The sequence below is a fragment of the Rhagoletis pomonella genome, unplaced genomic scaffold (assembly GCF_013731165.1).
Source record: "Rhagoletis pomonella isolate Grant_MI unplaced genomic scaffold, Rhpom_1.0 Rhpom_scaffold_00005, whole genome shotgun sequence".
NCBI lineage: Eukaryota > Metazoa > Arthropoda > Insecta > Diptera > Tephritidae > Rhagoletis > Rhagoletis pomonella.
Genome location: NW_023458559.1, coordinates 81,583,178 through 81,596,674, shown reverse-complemented (window position 1 = coordinate 81,596,674; position 13,497 = coordinate 81,583,178). Strand labels below are relative to the sequence as shown.

The 13,497-nt window shown below is 35.5% G+C and overlaps 4 protein-coding genes across 10 annotated transcripts in view; 2 read left to right on the top strand and 2 right to left on the bottom strand.

Moving 5' to 3' along the window:
• LOC118739675 (gonadal protein gdl) overlaps positions 1-381 on the bottom strand; it is a 6,173-nt gene extending 5,792 nt beyond the window's left edge. Inside the window, exon 1 of one of the 2 annotated variants that reach the window (XR_004993041.1) lies at positions 124-381. Coding sequence is in view for 1 of the 2 variants with exons in the window: in XM_036471148.1 (XP_036327041.1) it covers positions 123-144 (22 nt within the window). In the remaining variant the exon portion in view is untranslated. Of the gene's footprint in view, positions 1-122 lie in introns of both variants that reach the window. The other variant, XM_036471148.1, reaches the window with a different exon arrangement.
• LOC118739680 (short transmembrane mitochondrial protein 1-like) overlaps positions 1-13,497 on the bottom strand; it is a 397,003-nt gene that overhangs the window by 83,398 nt on the left and 300,108 nt on the right. The window lies entirely within an intron of this gene.
• LOC118739672 (ER membrane protein complex subunit 4-like) overlaps positions 1-13,497 on the top strand; it is a 394,927-nt gene that overhangs the window by 83,895 nt on the left and 297,535 nt on the right. The window lies entirely within an intron of this gene.
• Positions 3,916-13,497, top strand: part of LOC118739670 — a 339,105-nt gene continuing 329,523 nt past the window's right edge. For 3 of the 5 annotated variants that reach the window (XM_036471138.1, XM_036471139.1, XM_036471135.1), the window contains exons 1-2: positions 3,916-4,807; positions 8,449-8,533. In XM_036471138.1, coding sequence (XP_036327031.1) covers positions 4,756-4,807; positions 8,449-8,533 — 137 coding nt within the window. In that variant the 5' untranslated portion in view covers positions 3,916-4,755. The remainder of the gene's footprint in view (positions 4,808-8,448; positions 8,534-13,497) is intronic. The other 2 variants (XM_036471140.1, XM_036471136.1) reach the window with 2 other exon arrangements.

Below are 13,497 nucleotides of genomic sequence, written 5' to 3'. Positions count from 1 at the left end.
GAATTAGCCAGCTCGGTGAGTAGCTCATAGGAGATACGTATTTGATACTTCCTGCAATGAAAAGTTAATATATGTATACGATTCTGTATGTACATACATATGTACTTGAGTTTATTTTCTACACTTACTCTGGCAGCTGAGCATGCATCTGCTTCAACTGGTCAACCAGAAAGTAAAGTTTTCGCTGCAGTAACTCTGGAGTCAGTTGTGTGTAATCCTGAACCTGTGCGCTGGTACTGGCATTGGAACTGCAAGCTGCTAAAGCGCTGGCACTAGTGGAGGGCAGCTCGGTTTCCATCGTTGGTTAATTTGAGTCGATTTGCAAGATATTTTGTTCTTCAACGCAAAAACTCCTAATTGTTTACAAATTTTATAGCTTCTTCTTTGATGGTAAAACAAGATGTTCACAATAGTGTGCCACACGTGATTTTTAGTCGGTTCGATAACCTGATAATTATGCCTAATTATTAGAATGATGATGAAGGATTTTCTTCAGTACAATTTTGTCAACAATTTGGCAGCCACTATGAATCAAAATACGTAAAATTTGGATAAAAATGTGTACTTAATTAACAACACTTCTCGGAAATTCAGATTCAGCGTATCAAAAACTTTGGAGCAAAATAAAAACTCATTAAATAACTCATAAAAACTAATTTTTAATAAAAGTTATGGGCAAATTTTATTAGACGGACGGCAAATTCTAGAAAAAGGGGGGATGAGGGGGGGTAGAGTAGGACCCCCTGATTTCAAAACTACCCCCCTTTTTTCTAGCAACCCTATAGTTCTTATATAACTTATTGTTGAAGTTTTCATATAAACGATGAATAAGACAGCAAAATAACATACAACTTAGTGCTACCAGACTGGAATTTTGAATAATAAAAGCGGATTTTTAATTCGGAATTTTTACTTAGTAGAATTATTATTTCTGTGTTGCCGAAGAAGGGGGGGGGGGGCTGAACACATTTTGCAGAGAACACCTTTCTGCGTAGGCGGCCTTCGGCCGCACTTAGGGATTATAACCCTCAGGCAGTAGAATTCTCCTTTCTGTTTTGCGAAGAAAAGGAGCTGAACACCTTTTGCAGAGAACACCTTTCTGCGTAGGCGGCCTTCGGCCGCACTTAGGGATTATAACCCTCAGGCAGTAGAATTCTCCTTTCTGTTTTGCGAAGAAAAGGAGCAGAACATTTTCTTTTGTATTGATTTCCCCTGTATTCCTTTTTAATCATTGCCTTCTTTGTATGTATTGTTTTGTACAATATGGCAACACATGTTATGTGTCAGTTTGCAACCATGTGTTATTGTAAATATGCGTGAAATTCAATGTAATTTACAAGTCGATAAAAGTTTTATTAAAGTGATTTATATACAAGATGAAATAAAAGAAAAGTGTGTAAAGTATTAAGTACAGTGTTATGTGCATTTATATATATAAAAGTAAGCACAAATGCTTTTTTGTTAAGGAAACCAAGTGGAACGACTTAAGAAATTTTAACAACAAATAACTTATAAACAATGATATTATTTATATTTTTTAGTTATACATGTTTTAGAAGATACCTCCCTTAACATCCTGACCAAGTTTCATTTGTTAATTCCACCTGGTTTTCTTAAAACACAAGGTGCGGCTGACTACTAAAGCCCACCCAAAGTTATAACCGTTAAAGTCCATGAATAATATTTTAAGTTTGAAATGGGCTGAATAAAGAAGATCAACTGATTTTGTTCGAATTCCCGTTTAACTTCTAAGTCATTTTTCTTGGAAATTGACTTTCGAAGAGTAGAGCATTTTAACTCTGAATTGCAAAGCAAGAAAATATACAGCTTCGCACGTGATTTTAGAAAATGTGTATTGAAAAATACTTGAATTGTCCTTTTCTTATGTTTAATGTTTGTTGACTTTGGACGACGTTACCACTTCCTTTGAGCGAAAAATAGAATGTTTATTAAAAAAAAATGTTGTATAAAAATTCATTATTAAATAACCAAAATAAAAATTCTGCATGATTTTTAATTATTAGCATGCATGATTTTATTTATATTTACGATTTGATTTGTATATTAAATTTGTTTGTGATTTGATTCGTCAACCCTATAATTATAAATTTTTTTTTCTCACATCTAATAACTACTTATGTATAGTATAAGTATGTTATATTGCCTTTGCCCTTGCGGTTCTACGATTCCGATTTTCTAAAATCTTAAACTTTTACGCGCTTTAACATTGCTTGGCGTAGCGTATGGATGTAATCTCTCCTGACAACGTTTTCTCCTCTTGCGCAGCTCAGTCGGAAGCGATTGTGTTGTGCGTGGTGTAACAACATTCAATGGACTGTGCACTGCTGGCATTGTATTGACGTTACTTGGTTCGTTGCGCTGCTGTTGGGGAGGTGGGGTGCTGCAGCCGTTATTGTTAGCAACTGTCGGTGATGGCGTATGTACCTGATTTATATTCATACGCTTAAAATAGCCAGGTAATCCCGAGGCTAAAGCATAACATTCCATTGTAACGTATTTGGTGCAATAAATATAGTCTGCAAAATAAAAAAATGTTTGCTTGTTTATGAGTCATGAACTTCAATGAAAACGTATAATTTACCTCTAAAACACCAGCAAATCCTACTCCCGCTGAGGTATTACAGCTGCAGCAGAGGGAAGAGTTATTGGTTAACTAATACAAATATAACAATGGTCTACTCTTTATATACGATTTTTTTTTGGAGTTTCATAGTATATACCGTTTATTTGTTTTCATACAAGTAGTATGTACTCACGGCAACCTTTTCTTTAGAGAATTTTCAGCTATTTGTCCTTGTTTTATGTGGGCTTATTTAATTTGGGAAATATTAAGCGCACCCACATACATACATGCATACATATGCACGGAAGGTTAACTAACGCCTTTTTGACGCTTTGCCCTGTCTACCTCTATTTAGAAACATAACGAATTTTCAGCATTAAATTTATTTGAAATCCTAACATCCTGGCATTTTGAGAACTGCCACTAATTCTACCTGTAAAAGGTTTTCAAGTTTCTTAGAAGGACATCCCAGCCCATATGCAAATTTTTCGTGCCTCCGCGAAATCTTAAAGTAAAACATATGTAACTACGAAGTCATTCAAGGTCAATATGTATCTTTTTACTGGCACCATGTATACCATGAATAATGTTTTTTTTTTTATTTGTGCGCAACCGTTTAAATACTTAAATTCAATATCCTCGCCCTAATGGAACTTCCGACAGAGAACGTTTATAAATTTATTTGTAAACGCTCTCTGACAGAAGACCTATGGGTTTTTAAACGTTCCACCACTTCCCGCTCAAAACAAATGGTGTGAGCCTTTACTATTCACCTCATCATTTACATAAACCACACTGAAGAAAAAAACATCACTGCTGATTTGTTATCAGTGCCGATTTTCGTTGGGCATGCTTGATTACACAATACAAGAACAGCTGTTTCGTTAAGTTGAGGATTATATACCCCAGCGGGTGGTGGTGGAGAAAAGGTGAGTAACTTGACTTTTGATTGCTTGTATGAGTATGTGTGTGTGGCTTACTATTGTGGGGAGAGCACAGCGCATGAGATGCATTCAACATTTTCCTACATATGAGCGGTTTATTTTGAAAGTGGCATAAGTCACTTCGCACCTCTTGCGATTAAATGACCTTTTACTAGTATATGAACGCGTCGGTTATTCGTTCAACTGCATCAACGAAACGGGAAAAGGGTTTGTCATTAGTTTATGAAAATAGAACGATTTATAGGTGCACCCAGTTACAAGTAACCGGCCATTCAACCAAAATAGGTATGAAGTAACTTATGCCACTTTCAAAATAAATGGCTCATATCTGTGAGATACATACTACTATTGCTGTGGCGTATAATGTGGGGTGTTTGGCCGGCAATTCTGTCAGTTGATTTTCACATGCTGAGAAATTAACAACTATATAGGTTGAGGTGATATACTTTAAATTAAACATAGTACCTACTTATACTCAAGCGAAGCGGTGAGATAAATTGAAGAACTTATTCACTAAGTAGGAATATAGTAGAAACCAAGTGGTGGTAGTGGTGAATTATACAATATAATAAAATAACTCCAATCAGCCGCCCCCCCTGGTTGAGCACGTTGTTTTTCATTCAACAAAGCAGCTACATAACAATATTTAAGAAGTTTTCGGTGGAAGTGCACTAAATACCGAATTATGTTATGTAAAGTGGCTTACGAATAGTAAAGGCATACGAAAGTGTTTGTGATATAAAGATTCTGAAATGTTTTGAAGTTGTGATGAAATTATAGTGAATTTTTTTCCTCTCGACGTCGAAGTTAGAAAACACAATAAAAAGGTAAATAATACCAAAATAGAGAGAATAACTTATACAAATAAGTGCAATTTAATAAATACACATTTTTATTAAATAACAAAGGGCAGTGCTATTACTGTATCGTACACTGAGGCCAGCGGCAGTGGCAGAGTTAAGGACAAGTGCGATCGTTGGGACGAGACAAGGGCAAAGAAATTTACATTCGCGCATACATACATACAATTAAAAGAATTAAATTGCGCGACGCGGTTACGAGCGCAATTTTCTGAAAGCGATTGTCAAAGCGTCATTGCCGCATTTAAATTGGAAAATTTTGCCAACAATCACGCGCTTCTATCGCCTCCCTGTAGCCGGTCGACACAAAAGTGCAAGTGAAAATTTTCCACGGCCCCATATTTTTTGCAGTGCGAGCATCCGTAAAATGTTGACCGTGTCCAAAGGCCCCAGCAAGATTGTCGCCAAAACACGCCGAGGTTAGTAAAGTATTATGTATATTTTTTTTTCGAAATAACAAAAATCACATTTCCGGTTAACAGTTCAATAACCGTTAGCGGTTGCATGTCCCTGAAATCAATAAGGATAATCGTTTTCTTTTTACAAATGCCAGTGAAACGAAATCAAAGTTGTTATGTCACACAAAATCTCGAGGCATTCAAATACGTTAACCACACACCCTACATCCCATTGCCCGTCATAACCATAGCACATGTTTTGCTAGTGTGGTGTGAAATGAGTGTATTTTGTTGTTGCTCTCGCTGCTCTTACTATTGCTGTTGCTGCTCATTCTATCGGGTTGTAAAGTACGGAAAATGCTCGTTTTCTCGAAAATATTCTGACATTGCGTTGGCGGCAGCACTCACACACTCTTTGGCACTACTGCCATGCGGTTGAGATGTGGAGGTCAGGCATGCTCGCTACCAGCTCCAGCTACTTGGTACGAGTAGATATGTTGAGTGCTGTTATGTAGCTAGCAAAAACAGGCCCCCAAATAGTGTTGCCAGAAAGTTATTTCAAAAAACTGTAAATTTCCCGAAGAAAACTGTATTTGGAGAAAAAAAACTGTAAGCACGTTTTAGGAACCGCAGCGAAGCATCAGCAAGGGTTCCGTAAAGTGCACAGCACAACAACAGCACTTAACGCCATAAGCACTCAGATAACACGTGGCCTAAACCGTAACCGCCCCTGTGAGAGAACAATTCTATTGGATCTGTCAAAGGCGTTTGATACCATCAGTTACTCCACGCTACTAGAAGATATACATAGAGGCCTCCTCTCTTCCATAGGGACCCGAACGGTGGTCAGCGAATTATCTGAGTGGTCGACACTCGTCAGTAATTTTTAGAGACAAATGGAGCAAATCGATGAAAATCAAATAGGCGGTGTCCTTTTCCCAACACTGCTTAACTTTTATATTTCTAAGCTCCCTCAACCACCAGATGGAACCGATTCTGACGGCAAATAACCCGAAAAACCTTCGCCTGCCTTCTCTCCTTCTCAGTGAACACAACCACCCTTGTCAATAAAGTATAGAGCCGCAACAAGGTCCTCAATTCGCTGGCCGGCAGAACCTGAGGCAAAGACAAAGAAACGTTGCTGCCAACATACAAGGCTAACAAGGTTCTAAACAACGCAGCGCGAGTGTGTTCGCCGGGGACTAGTAGGACGCAGTGGACGAAGTTACAGACAACTCAAAACTCAGCACACTGGACAGCGAACGGATGTCTTCTAATGTCGCCACAACATCACCTACATGACGAGGCGCAAATGCTCCCCACAAGGTAGCATAACATAATGCTCTGCAAGCAATTCTTAGTAGGGAGCCACAGACATGGGCACCCGCACAGACACTTGCTTGCAGAGAAGACCTCGCCAAGGTACGTCAGAAGGTATATATATATACGAACTGACGGGCGAAGTCCAGGGTTTCATGAAGCAACCTCTGGACCCGAGAGGGTATCGACAAGCCTTGAGCGGCATTCACAGGGAGTCTATTTCAAGTTAGTAGACTTCCGACCTGTGAATTCCGTTCTGGGCACATAACCACCTGACGTGGACGAGACAGAGCTTCGTCTGCCTCAGGGAACTCGGACCACAATAGCCCCAATTCACTCTGGCTACTGCAACTGGTTAAACTCGTAGCAGACTAGGTGCCGATGTGCCCAACGAGTGCCGGCAACCGGAGAGACACCCCACGACTCAAGAAATCGCTTCGGATGCCTACTAAACCCCACTCAACTAATATCTCTGTCCCTATGGATGGACCCTATAGAAGCACGGTTCTTGGGTCTTCCGTTAGTTGAGCTTGACGACAACGATTGAGGGACTAGCGGATCTGGGTGGGGTTGTTGTACCCGATACAAAAACAACAACAACAACAACAACAACAACAAAAGTTTCAGAAAAAGGAAGGTTTTTTAGATTTATTAAAAATAAATAATAAAAGCGATTAATTTAAAATAGAATAACATTAACCGTTCAAATAATACTTAATTAAACAAAAATAGATTTCATAAATCGAAAATCACAAGTCGTTTAAAGAAATTCAGTTTCATTATTGTGTATTCGCAAATTGCCTTGTTAATTTTTTAAAAATTTGATTCGATACTTAAAATTTAGTACCTCCTAAAGCATTTTTTAAAGAAATATTTAGTTCAAAAATCCCAGAATCCTAAGTCTTTCCAAATTTGACTGAAATGCAAAGAACAGCTGAACCAATTGTTCCAAATGAGGAATTTTAAAATTTTTTCTCATAAAAAACTTGTAGCTCCAGAATTGTCGAAAATGGAACCAGTTCAGAACTAGTTCGAAAGTTTTGCAGAGGTGGCAATTTCCACTTCGTAGGACATCGCCATGTAAAAAGAGACAGTTGAAAGCGCATTGCGTTGGGATCGCCTCTTTAAGAGCTAGTTCTGCGCATGTTCTGAACTAGCGCGATTTACTGCAGGGTAACATCGGTAAAACTTTTACAGGCTAAAAGAGTGAACAACTAAAAATGTAAAACTAAGTAGAGTGAACATTGCTACTCGTGTGCTTGTGTCCAATTCGCTATTACTCTCTTATTTGTCTCTTTATGCATTTTTATTGCTTGCCGGTTTTATAGTTTAACCGTATAAATAACAATAATAATATGGATGGTGATTTTGCAAACAAAAACAAAAATAAATTGACCAATTAAGTTTGATTTTGTTTTGAATATTTGTTCATTCCACATAAAAACTGGCGCTAAGAAAACGAATATCTACTAGGGATGCAATATCGCTAATAAAATAATCGATCAGTCAATTATGCATATACATTAGGGTGAGCCAAAAAAAGTAAAGTTAAAGAATTTTAATGCTCTCACCCCCTAGGATTGTGCGATACCGAAAAAAATATACCATCATCTTTTTTTTTTTTTTTTGAAACAAAAAATATTTAGTGTGCCCCCACCGAAGACGATAAAACGTTTTATAACGCTCTATACGACACGAACAAACGCGTTTTCGTTTTCGGTGTGGGTTCACACTTAAAGATCGCTCAAAACGAATACTTTCCTTTATTTTATATGGTAAAAATCAATTTTTCGTTGAAATCGTATAGAATTCTTGAAAACCAATATTTTTCGATCTGTTTCCTTCAGGAGACTTCCAATAATAATATAATAACTATTTTTTATAAGTCCCGAAAAAAATGCAATTGGGGCACCAATCAAAAATTGTTAGTATTAAAAAATGGTAAAATGAATAATTGGGTATTATTATTGGAAGTCTTCTGAAGAGAAACAGAGTTTTCCGATCGAAAAGTATTGATTTTCAAGTATGCTATACCATTTCAAGGAAAACTTTGTTTCCCAGATAAAATATATGAACAATTTTGAGCGCTTTGAGTGACCTTTCTTTGGAAAAAAACAGCGGTATATTTTTTTCGATATAGAACAATCCTAGGGGGTGAGAGCATTCAAATTCGGACTTTATTATTTTCCACATGCATTTTTGGACCACCCCAAAAATACATACACGCACTAAATTTATATACACACCCTCTGTTCGTAACTAGTTTAGGCTAACGTTGTTTATTTAGTTATTTGTATGGCGATTTCTAAATTGTTATGACTTATTCTAATTTCTTCGTGCAGGTGTACCGCAAAATTATGAGAAGCTGTTTGAAATCAAGGAGAGCGGTCGCAGATCATCTGATCTAAATAGTCCGGAGAAGAAAAAGTAAGTCGCATTCTAAAGTTATTTTTATTTTATATTTAAAAAACCAAAATAAATATTTGCGAATTTCTGGACAGATACGTATGTATGTATATATGATTCTATGTGACATATGCCCAAATATATGCACATAGTACATATATACATACATACCTAACACATATTTATTGTTTATTTTAAAAACGCTGGTGAAATTCCAACGACCACTTGCCTTTGATTTGAATATGAAATTAACCTGTTCGGTGAGGTGATCGCTTTGTATTATTTATTTTCTTTTGGCCCAGTCTTTTCAGTTATACATATGTACATACATATGTACATGGATTTTATTCAAAATATTTTTACAACTTGTATGAACACATATGTAAATATGTACACGTGTAGACGTATCAATTCTGTTGTTGCACTCCGTTTTGTGTTAATAGCTGCCTGAGCAAACAATTTGCTTATCAATTTTATATTTAAGTGTACGTACACTGGGGTGGTCCAAAAATGCATGTGAAAAAGTCAAATTGGAATTTTTATGTTCTCAGCCCTAGGATTGTTCTATACCGAAAAAAGTATACCCCTATTTTTTATTTAGAAATCAAAAAATATGTAGAGGTCGCTCAAAGCGCCAAAAGTTTTCCATGTATTTTATATGAGGGAGAACAACTTTTCATAGAAATGGTATAGAATAGTTAAAAATCAATATTTTTTACCAGAAAACTCTGCTTATCTGCAGGAGATACCCGATAACAATACCCAATTGTTTATTTAACCATTTTCTTATCGCAACTATAAATTATAGGTCCGCCAGAAACCCCGATAAATGCAATAGGGCGACCAGTAAAAAATCGTTAGTATTAAAAAATGGTTAAATTAACAATTGGGTATTATTATTTAAAGTAGGCTGAAAAGAATCAGAGTTTTCCGATCGAAAAGTATTGATTTTTAAGAATCCTAAACCATTTCCGCGATTAATTTTATTTTTCCCATATAAAAATACGTGGAAAACTTTGAGCGCTTTGAGCGACCTGTTAATATTTTTTGATAAAAAAAAAAATAGGGGTGTACTTCATTCAATATATAGAACAATGCTGGGTTACTGTTTTTCGACCACCCTAACGTACACTCACATGTATGTATTATTTTCGAAGATTTGGCAACCCACAATATATTCCCGTCATTAAAACGGGTATCCACACATATCTTCTGCTAATAAGCTTGCACTCGAGCCGCTCAAAGTACATACTGGTTATTTAAAAGATTTTAGCTGGCGCATCCAATTTAATTTAACTGTTTTAAACGAAGTGCAGTTGTTATAAATTGGAGCGCTTCATTAGCTGATATGTGTGAATGTGTGTATTTTTGAACATTTGGGGTATTCACAACTTTAAACGCCTAAAAATGTATTAACTGGGTTCCCAAAGTACCACCAAAGTCATATTATGCATTTCCGCAGTGTTAAAAAATAGTTGGTTGTGGTTCTAAGTTCTCTAAACATTTATTTAAGCTTTTAAAGTTTACGACATACAACAATATGACACTTACGATACCGTTGTGAATCCCTCAATTAATTTATTTACCTTAGTCTGGCTGAAAATTCGGCGAGTATTGTTAACAAGCGATATACATACATATGTATTTGCGAGTAGGAAATAAAAAGAGTCTATACTAATTTTTACCAGCTATAATCACTATAGTAAAATTTAAAAGTTTATTACAAATTTGATTTCCCAAGGTTAAAGTGTTGTTATGAATACAAAAAATTAAATTAACACTTTTTAAATTTTTGATTCTTATCAGAGAATAGCTAAACTCGTCGTAGCTTTAGGTCAAACTCATTAGACAATTTTTGATAATCAAAGAGTTTACAAGTTTAGGAATAAATTGTGATATGCTGATTGTGGCTTAAAGACGGAACTGTCATCAATACTCAACTGATCGTATAAAATTTTCCATGAACTAATAATGATGTCTGAGTTGTCCTATGTATGTATGTACATATGTATGTATTATTATGACAGAATTTTAGCCCTCTATCTTCATTTTTGAGTAAGCGCACGCAAAAATTATAATTTTCAATGAAATTATTTTTTCCGCCAATTTTGTTTTTATAAACGATTAAATATGACAAATAAAAAAGAAAATTGGGTGTTGTTTTGTATGTAGGGAATTAAATTCTCTACCTTTCATCAAATTAAAAAAAATTAACTCGCATTTTTTTAGAGCCAAAAACTATATTTTCTCTAAAATTCAAATTTTTATTTACTTTTAAAACCCAATTAAACAACTTTTCAAAAAGAAAATTTTAGGGGTATTCATCTAAACGCGTAAATGCCTCGTAATCGTGTAAAACTCGTATTTAAATAAACCGGTTTTCCATAAAAAATTAAGTAAGCTTACGAGGTTGACGTGGTAACGAGGCACTTACGCGTTTAGATGATTTACCCTATTATATATTTTATTATGAAATGTTGTGAAAAAAAATCATCCTACTATACTATTGATCAATTCCAATATGAAATTGGAATGAATGAGAAAATTTTTTGCGAAAAAAAAGACATTCAGCTTTATACCACGATTTGTTTGTTAGGAAAAATGGATAAAGCAAAAACGTCCAAGGAGTAGAAGTTATAGCTGCTATTTCGGAGATCACCACATCTCATCAGACTTCTTTTTTTAGACTTAAGCCGGAATCGAACCCACATCATCGATCGATGCATAGTCAGCAATGCTAGTTTACCGGGTGTGCATAGTTCAGAGGCTAGCATTGCTGACTTTACACATCGATGATGCGCAGGATTGTTATATATCGAAAAATGTGTACCTTTTTTTATTTTATTTCGAAATCCCAAAAAAAAAACGATTTTTCGTGGAATTGGTATAGAATCCTTGCATATTTTCTTTCAAAAAATTAATTTCTTAAGGCAGTGTCACACGATTGGCATATTTGTACAGATTTGTACATTTTTTATATTGGGCTATTGGTACAAAATAAAAAAAATATTGGGACGAAAAGTTTTTTCTAGTCACACGATTGGTACAATACAGCGAACTTGTATGGAAAAATTTGAACCAAATGTTTTTCGTAATTGGGATAAAGAAGCATATTTGTGCCTTCCCACGATTGGGATACCATTTGCAGCAAATTTCGGGCACATGCCCAATCGTGTGACACAGCCTTTGGCTTTTTTACATCAAATATGTTTTGGTTTTCGTACTTCCATTTTTGTTTTAAACTTTTAAAAACCGTCTATTGACATTTTTCCAAAAAAATTAGCAAAAACCCTATTCACTAGAAGCTTAGTAATTTTGAAACAATCATAAACATTCACAATAACGAATGTATTTTATTGTTGTGAATTAACAAATGCAACGAATATGCCAATGCAAGTGCCTATGCACAAGATCATGAACAGCCCTAATATTTATGTGAATGTAAGATCATGTATTTCGTTCAACCAATGCAGACATACCTAAATTCGTTTTGCATGATTGTTATGGACTTTGCACTCAGCAATTCAGCACGAAGACTCAAAGTTTATAGAATAATTTAGATCGATTAGAGTAATGCATTCGAAAAGAAATCAATTTAGCCCGTATTGGGAACCGGCAGCTCAAATCTGTTAAGACCCCTTTCACACAAGTCAAGTCTTGCTTTCAAGTCTGCTCGGCTCGGAGGTGAAGGAGGTGAGAAGAGAGGGGAAGAGTACATTCGGCTCACCTGCTCCGCCTACGAACGAACAGACTTGAGATCAAGACTTGACGTGTCTGAAAGCGGTCTAATTGTTACTTCAAATATATAGAAAATGTATGCAGCAGTGATGGAAAAGTAGGCACAATCCTAAAATATAGAAATTTAGCATAAAATGTCAATATATAACAAAAACTCACATACTACATTATAGATTACAAAATTGAACATTAAAGGCATTAAAATGTTTAAAATAACGGTCGTGAGAAATATTGACAAAACGATGAATTCTTCATATTAGCTCTGATCCAGTACTCCATGAACTTCCAGGATTTTACACGAACTTGCAGGAAAAATGTTCCCGTACTCCAAAATCTTGTAAATGAGGGCGACTTTTGGAGAGTTGTGTAGAGAATGAAGTTGCAAGATTTTACCCGAACGTTTTCTTCTGGTAAAATCATGAAGTGTCAAGCAATCACTGGTTGACGTTTTTACAGGAAAAATGGTTTTTTTGTTCCCGTACTTTTTGTTGTTACTCACTTTTTACTCTCACTTCAGAGAGTATATTTGCTGTTTGACAGTTTTACAGGATTTTTCATGAAAAGTATTCGATCAGAGCTATTGTGAATACGCAGCACGAAAAGTAAGTTTTTGCGACAACAAACTTTTAATTCAGAATTTTTAGAAAGATTCTAAGTTTGCAGTTTTATAGTCTATTAAATAAAAGTACAAGTTTCTGCAAAATCCCGTTGATTTTTGATAATTTTTTTTTTGCTGACGGTGGCAAAAATTTTCATCGATTTAAAAAAATCTATCTGTAAAAATGTCAGAATTGCTATATTGCTGTATAATACCGTGTCATTTTACTATGAAGCTATGTATATAGTATGGCTAAGGAATCTTTCATAAAAGTGATGTAGGGTAATAATTTAGTTAATTAATAATTATTATATTACTTCACTGTATTTTAAAAATATTACTTCTAAAATATATTATTCTTAAAAGGCCTTAAAAGAAATTTAATTTTGTGGCACTTTCATCTACTTTTCGGCACTATTTTTAAAGACCATTAGGCACATTTGGAAATTTTGAAATTCCATCCCTGGTAGGCAGTACATGCGTGCACTGTAAATCAGCGACGGGAAGATAGAAATTTTACTCAGCAAACGTCTGCATGAAATATATAGAAAGCTTAAAAGAGCTTTGCCCGCGGGCAAGGCGGTGCCCATCTCTGCTTTAAATAACGGGTGATTTTTTTGAGGTTAGGATTTTCATGCATTAGTATTTG